The sequence below is a fragment of the Prionailurus viverrinus genome, chromosome F2 (genome assembly GCF_022837055.1).
Source record: "Prionailurus viverrinus isolate Anna chromosome F2, UM_Priviv_1.0, whole genome shotgun sequence".
Lineage (NCBI taxonomy): Eukaryota > Metazoa > Chordata > Mammalia > Carnivora > Felidae > Prionailurus > Prionailurus viverrinus.
In genome coordinates, this window is record NC_062578.1 from 41,599,500 (window position 1) to 41,612,620 (window position 13,121).

At 37.7% G+C, this 13,121-nt stretch overlaps 1 protein-coding gene across 11 annotated transcripts in view; it reads left to right on the top strand.

Moving 5' to 3' along the window:
• Positions 1-13,121, top strand: part of DPY19L4 (dpy-19 like 4) — a 71,304-nt gene that overhangs the window by 16,223 nt on the left and 41,960 nt on the right. For 9 of the 11 annotated variants that reach the window (XR_007148489.1, XM_047841867.1, XM_047841863.1 and 6 more), the window contains 4 exons: positions 508-598; positions 1,450-1,571; positions 1,683-1,828; positions 11,940-12,063. Coding sequence is in view for 10 of the 11 variants with exons in the window: in XM_047841867.1 (XP_047697823.1) it covers positions 508-598; positions 1,450-1,571; positions 1,683-1,828; positions 11,940-12,063 (483 nt within the window). In the remaining variant the exon portion in view is untranslated. The remainder of the gene's footprint in view (positions 1-507; positions 599-1,449; positions 1,572-1,682; positions 1,829-11,939; positions 12,064-13,121) is intronic. The other 2 variants (XM_047841865.1, XM_047841872.1) reach the window with 1 other exon arrangement.

Genomic DNA, 13,121 nt, shown 5'->3' on the forward strand with positions numbered 1-13,121 from the left:
AATTTTAGGAAATTTAAGATTTACTTACATTACTGGAAGTTCATTTGAAAAGCACTGATTAGGTGTCTGCTGCTCTTGAAAATACTAGTTAAGAGTTTGCAATTCTGGATACATAAGGAAGTGGAATAGCAATAGAAAATACTGGTTTCTTCTTAAACTTATCTTTTTCTTATGCACTTTAACACCTCAACCATCATTTTTTATTACCTGCCTTACTATTCTTGCTGTCCTTAGGGCATTTTTCTGCTTTTCCTTGTATGTAATAGGTAAATGACTTATGACCTACAATCCATTTTAAACCTTAGGTGTTTCATTAAAATGATTGCCAGATTATTGAAAAGTTTAACCTCCTTAATGTGACTACTAATGATTAAAGGAAAATTCAAACATGTCTTTGAATAAAATGATAAATACATAGCATTAATTTAGAAGACGAGGAGAGAAAAAGAAGATTACAGTTGAAATTTAGGACACTGGTATTTAAATAATCATTTCATTTTCTTTTAGGAACTCGAACGAGAAATCACATTTCAAGGTGACAGTGCCATTTATTATTCTTATTATAAAGATATGTTAAAAGCGCCCTCATTTGAAAGAGGTATGATAACCACATTTGTATCTTTTTAAATTACACTCTGCCTCCAACGTGGGGCTCAAACTCAGGAACCTGAGATCAAGAGTCATACGTTCTACCAACTGAGCCAGCCAGGCACCCCTCACATTTGTATTTTTAATAACAATGTTTTCTAGGGGCGCCTGGGTGGCTCAGCTGGTTAAGCGCCCGGCTTCGGCTCAGGTTGTGATCTCGAGGTCCATGAGTTCGAGCCCCACATCAGGCTCCGTGCTGACAGCTCAAAGCCTGGAGCCTGCCTCAGGTTCTGTGTCTCCCTCTCTCTTTGCCCTTCTCCTGCTCATGCTCTGTCTCCTTCTCTCAAAAATAAATAAACATTAAAAAAAATTTTTTTTAAATAACGTTTTTCTAAAATAAAACATTGTTCTATGTGTGAGCACTTGAATGTGGAAAATTGTCTCAGAATAGAAGTATTACTCTTTTGGGGCGCCTGGGTGGCTCAGTCAGTTAAGTGTCCAACTTCAAGCTCAGGTCATGATCTCACAGTTTGTGAGTTCGAGCCCCGCATCAGGCTCTGTACTGACAGCTCAGAGCCTGGAGCCTGCTTTGGATTCTGTGTCTCCCTCTCTCTCTCTGCCCCTCCCCTGCTTGCTCTCTGTTTGTCTCTCTTTCTCTCTCAAAACTAAATAAATATTAAAAACATTATAAAAAAAAAGTATTACTCTTTTTTATACTTAATAAAGACATTGGAAAAATGAGGCACAGTGTATTGTATTTTGAGATTTTTCTTAATAACTTAAAATATTTAATGACCTCTGACATGTTTAATTATTTTAAAGCAGAATAAATAATCTGGAGAAAAATTTTTCTGTCTCTAGGTGTTTATGAATTGACACACAATAACAAAACTGTATCTCTGAAGACTATAAATGCAGTGCAGCAAATGTCTCTATATCCAGAACTTATCGCCAGTGTTTTGTATCAAGCAACTGGTAGCAATGTATGTTTTCTTTTGACTTTAGTATTTATTTTCTTACATGTTTATGAATCATTAAAATTATTTAATGTTCTATTATCTTTTCTTTTTTTTTTTTTTTTTTTTGCCAATTAGGAGATTATTGAGCCAGTATACTTCTATATTGGCATTGTTTTTGGATTGCAAGGAATATACGTTACTGCTTTATTTGTTACAAGTTGGCTTATGAGTGGAACATGGCTAGCAGGAATGCTTACTGTTGCATGGTTCATTATTAACAGGTAAAAGATGTTTTCTTAATTAAGTTTTACAGTTTTTTATGACTGTGGTATTTGGTTCTAAAAATGCCATCCCCCAAATATTCTACATCCTAATCCCAACCTGTAAATATGATGAGATATCATTCCTGGTTATGTTATGTTACATGGCACAGTTGACCTTAAGATATGAAGATTACGTGGTGGACCTGATACAATCATATGAGCCCTTAAAAGTGGAGATCTTTCTCCACTTGGTGCAGAAGGGGAGGTCAGAGATATTTGAAGCATGAGACAGGTTGCCGTGCTGTTGCTGGATTGAAGTGAGGAGGAAATGAATTTTGCCAGCAACCAGCAAACCTGTGAAAAGACCACAAGCCCTGCATGAGTATGGCAGCCCTGGCAGGTGCTTTGATTTTAGCTTAGGGAGTCCCTGAGCAAAGTATCCAGAGGAACTGGGGTAGGTTTTTTAGCTAATTTGTGTTGTTTTAAGCCTATACATTTGTGGTCATTTGTTATGCAACAATTGAAGACTAATAAACTCACCTTGTATCTCTGTATTTTCAGACGTAGTAACATTGGCATATATGGATGTGCCTTTTCTTTCCCTACTTATTTATTTAAGTTTTTATTTATTTTGAGAGAGAGAGAATGCAAGTAGTGGAGGGGCAGAGAGAGAGTGAGAGAGAGAGAGAGAGAGAGAGAGAATTCTAAGCAGGCTCCACACTGGCAGAGCGGAGCCCAGTGTGGGGCTCAAAGTCATGAGCCTTGAGTTCATGACCTTAGCCGAAGTCAGATGCTTAACTGACTGAGCTACCTAGGTGCCCCTTTTCTCTTTTATTTAAAATTGATGACACGATTTCATGAAAAGAAGGAAGAGGCATCAGATAGATCACTATTTTTTTTTCAACATTTATTTATTTTGAGAGAGAGAGGGAGAGAGAGAGAGAGAGAGAGAGAGAGAGAGAGAATCCCAAGCAGGTTCCACACTGTCCTCGTGGGGCCCAACACGGAGCTTGATCTCACAAACCTCAAGATTGTGACCTGAGCCAAAATCAAGAGTCAGAGGCTTAACCGACTAAACCCCCTAGGTACCCAAGATATATCACTATTAAGTTAACCACCACAGATAAGGATTCTATGTTAATCTGTCATAGAGTGCTTTGAATTAGTAAATCCATCCCTTTTGGTGATCAAAGCAGTCTCAGTTCTTTAATAGTAAGTAAAAAGAGAATAAGCAATGGGGTTTCTTTGAAATGGAGGGCTGATTTGAGACATAAAAATTTTCTTGGCATTGGTCAGTGTCAAAAATTTAATTCTGAATTATGGGTATTTTTTCTCTCCATAGCACTTTTCTTCCCTAACATTTATCATGACTAAATTTTTATTTTTTTATTATTAAAAATTTTTTTTAACATTTATTTATTTTTGAGAGAGCACGAGCGGGGAAGGGGCAGAGAAAGATGGAGACACAGATTCCGAGGCAGGCTGTAGGCTCTGGGCTGTTAGCACAGACCCTGACGTGGGGCTTGAACTCACAAACCATGAGATCATAACCTGAGCCAAAGTTGGATGCTTAACTGATGGAGCCACCCAGGCGCCCCATCATGACTAAATTTCTAAAAAATGAAACATTTCTTCTGTTACAACATTTTCTTTTGGCAATTCCCAAATAAAAAATATGATACTTTTCAAGTTATTGAGACTCAGCATTAAGGGCTATATCTTTTACTGGGCTTTGTTTATATTTAGAGTCATATGCTGCCAATAATTTGATATAAAGCATATTTTAAAAATCTTCCTTAGAAGTTTTAAAGTATAGCTGTTCAGCTTTATGGCTTAAACCTATTTCTTCTTATTATTTTTATTTTTATTTTTTATTTTTTTAAAGTAAGTTCTATACCCAACATGGGGTTTCAATTCACAGCCCCGGGATTGAGTCGCATGCTGTACTGACTGAGACAGCCAGGTGCCCCTAAACATATTTCTTCTTAAAAACAGGAATGAACCAAACTTTATTATTACAAAAACAGTATATGTATGTTATGGAAAATTAAAACCAGCAAAAACAAAATAATAACTTTACATTCCCACCACCTGGAGATCACTTGCCATTGTTTATACCTCGGTATCTATACTTTTGGATCTTTTTCTATGTGAGTATGTATGTGTATGTGTATATAGTGTATTTGTGTGTGTATTTTTTTTGTCAGAATGAAATATATTACACATACTGTTTTATATGCTGCTTTCTTTATTCAGCAGTCTACCTTTCCAATAACTTTTTTTTTTAAAGTAAACTCTATGCCCAACATGGGGCTTGAACTCACAACCCAGAGATCAAGAGTCATGTGCTGTACCGACTGAACCCCTCCACTTCAATAACTTTTTTTTTTTTAAGTAGGGTCCACACCCACTGTGGGGCTTGAACTCAGGACCTTGAGATCAAGAGTCAGATGCTGTACTGACTAAACCATCCAGGCAGGCACCCCTCAATAACTTTTTATCTTACCTCTTACCCATGTTGACCTCAGAATACCCCAAGAAGCTGGTTTGTCCAAACCAGCATTTAATCCAGGACCACATATTGCATCTGGTTGTTATGTTCTTTAATTCTTTTTTTCAAGATTTAAGAAAAAAATGTTGATTTATTTTTGAGAAAAGAGAGAGAGCGTAGTGAGGGGGTGGCAGAGAGAGAGGGAGACAGAGGATCCAAAGTGGGCTCTGCACTGAGAGTGGAGAGACTGATGCAGGGCTCAAACTCACGAACCTGCGAGATCATGACTTGAGCCAGGGTCAGATGCTTAACCCACTGAGCCAGCCAGGTGCCCCTCCTTATTTCTCTTTAAATCTAACGTAATCCCTTTTTTCTGTTGAAGAGACCAAGTCAGTTATCCTACAGAATATCCCACCTTATGGATTTCTCTTGTTGCTTCCTGTGGTGTCATCTAGCCTTTCCCTCTATTCCTTGTGTTTCTATAACCTGGAAGTTATATCCAAAGGCTTGATGAGTTCAAGGTAAACAGTTCTAGTTAGAATATATCATAGGTGGTATGTTTTTCGTGTTCCATGATATTTAAAAGTTGCAAGGTATTTACTTGGCCTGCCCCTAGTGAGTCTGAGATTGCTGCTTTGGGGAATGACAGTCAGATTTCTTCTTTGAATAGTGTGACTAGAAAATAATCTGTGTACTTTTCAATGTTAACCATTTAGCTAAGGGTTGTAACTCTAGTTGATAATCTGCTGAAATTAGTAATTACATTAGGGTTTATTAAATTATATGTATCTATTTTCATTAGCTAGATTCTTCTTCAAAAGGTAAAATTTTTCTTTATTAATGAAGGTTCTTTGGTTACCTTTAAATACAGTTACTATTAGAAAGTCAGGGGGCACCTGGGTGGCTCAGTCAGTTAAGTGTCAGACTCTTGATTTCAGCTCAGATCATGATCTCAGCGGTCATAAGCCCTGGTTGGGCTCCACGCTGAGTGGCTCCGTGCTTAAGATTCTCTTTCTCTTGGGGCGCCTGGACGGTTGGGCAGCCGACTTTGGCTCAGGTCATGATCTCATGGTTTGTGAGTTCAAGCCCTGTGTCGGGCTCTGTGTTGACAGCTCAGACCCTGGAGCCTGCTTCAGATTCTGTGTTTCCATCTCTCTCTGCCCCTCCCCTGCTTACCCTCTGTCTCTGTCTCTCTCTCTCTCTCTCAAAAATAAAAATAAAATAAACCTATTAAAAAAAAAAGATTCTATTAGAGTTCATTCTATTCAGAGTTCATTCTATTAGAGTTCATTGTTAGAAATTTAATAGCCCACTCAAAGTATTTCAGAACTCATAGACTAGGTCTAGAAAGTCTTCCTTTTTAGAATGAAATGTATTTAGTATAAAACTAGCATTATTTAAAATAATAAAAGGATTGTTTTCTTCATTATGTGATGTATTAGTTATTGCTGCATAAAAATCACCCTAAAACTTAACAGCTTAAAACAAACATTATGTCACAGTTTCTGGTGGTCAGGAATCCACAGTGGCTTAACTGGGTGGTTCTGGTTCAGGGCCTGTTATGAGGGTGCAGTCAAGAGTTGTTTAAGGGTATAAACATTTGAAGGTTTGACTGGCCTGGACCATCTACTTCCAAGCTCATTCATGTGACTTTTTACAAGAAACCTTTGTTCTTTAGCTGGTTATTGGCCCGGGAGACTTTAATTTTTCAAAACACAAGCCTCACCATAGGGCTGCTCACAGCTTGGCTGCTGGCTTTCTTTATAGTGAGTGATCTAAAAGAGTGTGGAGTGAGTGTGCTGTAGTGGAAGCCAGATATCTTTTTTTTTTTTTAATGTTTATTTATTTTTGAGACAGAGAGAGACAGAACATTAACGGGGGAGGGTCAGAGAGAGAGGGAGACACAGAATTTGAAGCAGGCTCCAGGCTCTGAGCTGTCAGCACAAAGCCCGACGTGGGGCTCAAACTCACAGACCGTGAGATCATGACCTGAGCCGAAGTCAGAGGCTCAACCGACTGAGCCACCCAGGCGCCCCTCCAGATCTCTTTTAAAACTTAATTATCAGAAATGATAGGACGTTACTCTGCCATATTCTGTTGATCATGCAGACTAACTCCAGTGCATTATGGGAAGTAACTACACAGGGTGTTAATACTAGGAGGCAGGGACCATTGCAGACCATCTTGGAGACTGGCTACTATAGGCAGGGAACTTTTTGTTTTTTAAGTAGGCTCCACGCCCAGCATAGGGCTCAAACTCATGACCCTGAGATCAAGAGTCATATACTCTACGGACTGAGACAGCCAGGCATCCAGCAGTGAACTTTTAATATTCATTTTGTTTAATTTCTAGATCTATCTTTATCTTCATCAGAAATTTGAAGAGGGGAAGCCCAGGCAATTTTTCCTTGTAAAAATAATGGCATTAAAGACTCCTTGCCACATGTTTAAAGTTCATTTGTTTATTTTGAGAGAGAGATAGAGCGAGCAGGGGAGGGGCAGAGAGAGAATCCCAAGCAGGCTCTGTGCTCTCAGCGTGGACTGAACCACCCTGGTGCCCCCCAAATAAGAGTGTTTTAGAGCTCTTAGTGAGAATTGTAAGGAAATTGCCTTATTTAATGACACATTGTATCCTGGGTACCTAGAGCAGGAGTTAGGTAGACAATTTGTGATATATTCTGCTAAAATGTATCTTTTGGCAATTAAAATATTCTTAACAAGTAGCTTTTATTTTTTTTGCATTTCATTCATTTTTTATTGATATATATTTTATACTGGAAAATATATTTTAATGCTATGAAAGATAACTTGCTTTTTTTTATTCAGCAGCTTTAGAGTTTATATATGAATACCTAGAAAAGTATAAAAAGGTATTAGTCATTCCATTATATTATGATTATTCGTAGTGTTCTTAGTTGTATTTTGTGTTACTTGTTTCTTAACACCAGAAAAGAAGTATTCTAAAACTAAAAAATGTAAGCATACTAGAAAATTTGAGGAAATTTTAGGAAACGGCACTGTATAGACAGTAGTGAGGGAAAACTCAGTGGCGAATGACTCCCTCTTAACAGACGTGATCACCAAAATAGGGTAACCAAAACCAGGCTTTACACATAAACAGTATGGAAGAGTCCTACTGATCTTCTCATCTACAAATATATACCTGGATATCACTTTCAGTGAAAACATATTTATATTTGAAGAACAAAGAAGAAATGTGTAGGATTAAGTGTACTACTGGGTGGTTCAGTCAGTTGAGTGTCCTACTTTGGCTCAGGTTATGATCTCGTGGTTTGTGGTTCGAGCCCCGCATCTGGCTCTGCGCTGACAGCTTAGAGTTTGGAGCCTGCTTTGGATTTTGTCTCCTTCTCTCTCTACCCCTCCCAACTCACGCTCTGTCGCTCTCAAAAATAAATAAACCTTAAAAAAAATGTATGTTAAAGTTAGTCTTTGGCCCCCAAAAAAGTAATTGTACATTGGTAATAATAAAGAGGTTAGGTGCAAGGAAATATCCATGACGTAGAGGTACAGCTAACGGAAAATAACGGTAACACATGATGCTGGTTCTGTTGTGATGGTATTGGTATACTCAGAATGCTCATGGAGGTATAAGCTTTTTAAATTTTAGGTGGTAGTCTTCCCCAAGAATTCCATTTTATCACAAGACAGTAATCCAGAAAAGGAGGGAAATAACATGAAAAATTAGAAAACCATCTAAATATAGGAGAATGGTTAGGTAAATTGTAATACATCAGTGCAAGGCAATATGCTGCCATTGGAAGTTATACTGATACTGTGTAAATGTTTTTCATCTTTCACACATTATACATTGACATACCAAACTGTTTTATATGTTATCCAACTCAGCATTTCTTGGACTTCAGTTCTGTATATTTAAAACTTAATTCTCATGTATCCCATGTACTGACATAAATAATTTGAATTCTGTAATGCTACTTACATATAAAACAAAACTAGGTAATGCTCCATATACTTAAAAGCACTTATGCTACTATAAAACTGAAACCAATCGGGGTACCTGGGTGGCTCAGTCGGTTAAGCATCTGACTTCAGCTCAGGTCATGATCTCACAGTTTGTGGGTTCAAGCCCCACATCAGGCTCTGTGCTGACCGCTTGCTCACAGCTTGGAGCCTGCTTCAGATTCTGTGTCTCCTTGTCTCTTTGCCCCTCCCCCACTCACGCTTTGTCTCATTCTGTTTCTCAAAAATAAATAAATGTAAAAAAAATTTTTTTTAAATAAATAAAACTGAAACCAATCTATTAATGAAATAATGAGCCAGCAAAATATTAACTGAAAAGATAAATTTAACATAAAAAATTATATTTTGCTAAAACCAGATTTCTACTATCTGTGTAAATATGGTACCATTCCAGCAGGTTCTTTTGAATATGGTAAACCTACACAGCTGGGTACTGTGAGATGACTCACTTCTCATCATGTTGCTCTCTTGTCTACTATGGAATCTTTTTCTTTTTTTTTTTTTTTTTTTTTACCATAGTGATCATGACATCGTTTTGTTTTTATTTGACAGTATACCATTTAGTATTACAGTCATCTCCCCCCCCCCCCCCCATTAACTCAAGCCAATTGAAGTAATGCTATATTGCCAACTACATTGTTAACACAAACACGGAAGCGAGTACTGAAATCCAGATTAGGCTTATACCATGACGTGTCTAAAATGAAAATTCAAAGGGTGCTTGGCTGGATCAGTTGGTGGAACATGCGACTCTTAATCTCAGGGTCATGAGTTCAAGACCTACATTGGGTGTAGCGATTACTTTAAAAAAAGAAAGAAAATTGAAAATGAAACCAGGGCTTCCTGATTTCTGTGAATGTATCAATAGGCCTATGCATCCTAGGTGATTTAACTAGTTATTATTTTAAACTACTGGTTTGTGCTGCTCTAGACTCTGCCACTGGGGGAGAAAAAGTGGGTCTCATCTGATTTAGTCACTTACTTCCTACTATTAGCCTTCTGTTCCTCACAAGGACCAAACATGGTAAAGGCAAGAGAGAGTAGCTCAGGTGTTCAGCAAGGTAGCAGTGGGGAGGCTTGTGTAGGTGAAGAGGGTAACTCGCAGAGATCCTACTCAGTCTGTGTTGCAACAACTCCCCTTCTCCAGTGCAGAGTTTTAAAGATTTTCACTGTACTGATCTGTGATTTAGGCAGGGATAGTGAGTAAACCTTCAGAAAGGTGACTGCTGGGTCCAGCTTCCCAATTCTGGGCTGATGGAGTGGCTGATAGATATCCTCTCCCTCCTCCCCACGTCCTGCCTTATGACACGTGAATCTCTTATTTGTCTTTAGAGAGTTAACTTTCATAATTTCTCAGAGATAATATTATATGAGAATAGATGGTCTTTAAAATACATGATATTCAGTAAATGGTATTGGAATAATCATCTGGAAAAGAAATCTTGTTGCATCAATACTAAAGTAAATTCCAAATGGATTAGAGCTAAAAGTAAATAGTGAAACCAATACTTACTCTACAGAAACATTGGTTCATGTTTTAAAATTCTTTGTAAAAGATAAGATCTGAAACAATGTAAGTGTATGACAATAGAAATTCGTTATGTTAATGATAAATCTATACAATGATGTGTCCTGGCCATTAAATATTCTTGAACTGTATTTATTGATATGTATGTTATGGAAAGATGCTCATTAGATATTAAGTGAAAAGTGGTCCATTACAGAATTATAAAAGAGCCAAGATCTAATACCGTTTACTAAGCTGTAGATATACTGCTAAGTTAATACTTACAGCTTTTATTTTGTTTGATCTTCATGTATGATCCTGTTTTTTTCATATATATGTATTCAATCACATATATATTCATAGACAAGTTTTCTTATAATACTTTTTAACTGTTTTACTGAGGTATAACTGTCATAAAATGTACATATTTAAAGTATACAGTTTGATCAGTTCAGGCATTTAGACACACTCTTGAACCCATCAATAAAATCAATGTAATAAACATACCTATCACCTCCAAAAGTTTTTTTGAGCCTCCCTGTAATGCTTCCTTCTTTCTTCTTCTTACCTCACCTCTACTAACTGTTCCATTGTCCCCAGAAAACCAGGAATCTGCTTTCTGTCACTATAGTTTTCATTTTATAGAATTCTAAATTTATTTTTATTTTTTTATTTTAGAGAGAGAGCGAGAGTGGGGGAGAGGGGCATAGAGAGAGAGGGAATCCCAAACAGGCTCTACACTCAGCATGGAGCCCAACGTGGGGCTCAATCTCATGACCCTGGGATCAATCTTAGCCGAAATGAAGAGTCAGACACTCACCTAACTGAGCCATCCAGGCACCCCTCATTTTCCAGAATTTTACTTAATAAAGTCATATAGCATATACTTTTTGGTCTTTTTTTTTTTTTTTTAACTCAGCATAATTATTTTGAGACTCATGTATATTGGGCATATCAATAGTTCATTCCTTTTCATTGCTAAGAAGTATCCTATATCACAGTTTGTTGGAACTAACTTACATGCAAATACATTCACCTCTATTATTTAGGAGAATTAATACAACAATTTTCACAAAAATTTTAAAGCAGTAGCACCTTTGTTTCTGTGTAGAAAAAAACATTGAGCGTGAGTCCTAAATTTGGTGATTGTTGGAAAGGTAATTCTCTTGAGGTGTGAGGATATGCCCAGGAAACAACATGCTGTAGTGCAGATTGAGAAGAAACCTAGGAAGAGCCTGGAAAGACATTCTGTATTCGGCATTTAAGGGTTTCTGGATATATCACGTGAAGGATTACTGTAATGGTAATTCCTGGGAACTGCTGATTGAAAAGATTATTAAACTAGATATCAGAAGATGCATTGTAATCCCAGTTGTGCCAGCTATATGACATTGATTAAGTCACATCACCTCTCTGAACTTCATATTCTTTTTTTTTTTTTTTTTTAAATTTTTTTTTTTTTTCAACGTTTATTTATTTTTGGGACAGAGAGAGACAGAGCATGAACGGGGGAGGGGCAGAGAGAGAGGGAGACACAGAATCGGAAACAGGCTCCAGGCTCTGAGCCATCAGCCCAGAGCCCGACGCGGGGCTCGAACTCACGGACCGCGAGATCGTGACCTGGCTGAAGTCGGACGCTTAACCGACTGCGCCACCCAGGCGCCCCATGAACTTCATATTCTTTACATAAGGGAGGATAAGAACCTTGGGCCTGTCAGACCTGCTAATTATGTAATGCAGATTGTATTCTAGAGAAGAGTAGCCATCTATCTCATTAAGGGAAGAGAGGGTAGGAGCTGAAATCTAGTGTCCTCTACGACAAGTTGTGTGCCTTAACATGAGGCATATCTGCTCAGAGCAGAAAGCCTTTTTCAGATTTTCACAGTTGCCCATCTATTCACCAAGCAGTGTACAACCACACTGAGTCTTCCTGGAAGGGAGGAAAGGGGGGTTGAATGAGATGCTTAATTTGCTTCAGGTGCTGTATAGACCGTAGTGGCTCTGTCTATGTCTACCTCACAGGATTGTTACAGAGAAAAATGAGATGTGTGTGAAAGTACTTTGAAAAGTACAGTGTTACATAAATATAATGTCTTGATATTTTGCTCTTCATCTGTGGTTTACTTTAGGGTAGATACAACAAGAATTGAATACTCCATTCCTTTAAGAGAAAACTGGGCACTGCCATACTTTGCATGCCAAATTGCTGCACTTACAGGCTATTTAAAAAGCAACCTAAATACTTATGGAGAGGTAAGATACAAACTTATTTGTCACAGTTAATTTTGATGTATTGCAAATGTATATAATTTTAAAGTTAGTCATATTAACAGGTCAGTGATATTCAGTGAAGCCTAATTACTACATAATAAAGGATATATTTACAGAGTCTTACTATAACATTATTAGTCTAGTCAGATTGACGGGTAAATTATTATTTTTTTAAAGTTTATTTATTTATTTTGAGAGAGGCAGAGACCGTGCCAAGTGAGGGAGGGGCAGAGAGACGGAGAGTGAGAATCCCAAGCAGGCTTCGTGCTGCCAGCGCAGAGGCCCACGTGGGGCTTGAACTCACAAAACCATGAGGTCATGACCTGAGCCAAAACCAACAGTCAGATGCTTAACCAACTGAGCCACCTAGGTGCCCCTGATGGGTAAATTATTTTTAAGAGAAAGGAGATGTTGTGTCGTTTCAGTGCAGTTACTTGGCAAATAAATGAAGAGTTTATTATTTTGAAAATTAATCTCTCATTATTTTACCATTTCTTTTCTGTAATATTGATAGCTTTTAGTCACTGCAAGTTAAGAAAATATTAATGAAGATGTATAGAGTGACTACAAATGGCAGCAGTGTTATCTTTTATGGTAGCACCGCATATTTTCTGTTTTTCTGGCAACCACTGCTCTAATTTTTTATCACAATGATTTTGTTATTTTGAAAGGTTATACAAGTGGAATTATATAGTATGTTATCCTTCAAGATTGGCTTTTTTTCTTTTTTTTTTTTTTTAAATGTTTATTTTTGAGAGAGAGAGAGGGAGAAAGAGAATGAGCAGGGGAAGGGCAGAGAGAGAGGAAGAGAGAGAATCCCAAGCAGTCTCTGTACTGTCAGCACAAAGCCTGACATGGGAATCCATCTCACCAGCTGTGAGATCATGACCTGAGCCAAAATGAAGAGTCGGAAGCTTAACTGACTGAGCCACTCACGTGCCCCAAGATCGGCTTTTTTCATTTAGCCTAATGCCCTTGACATCCTAAGTTACTGCATTGTGTCAATAGTTTGCTTAGTTTCATTGCTGAGTAGTATTGGA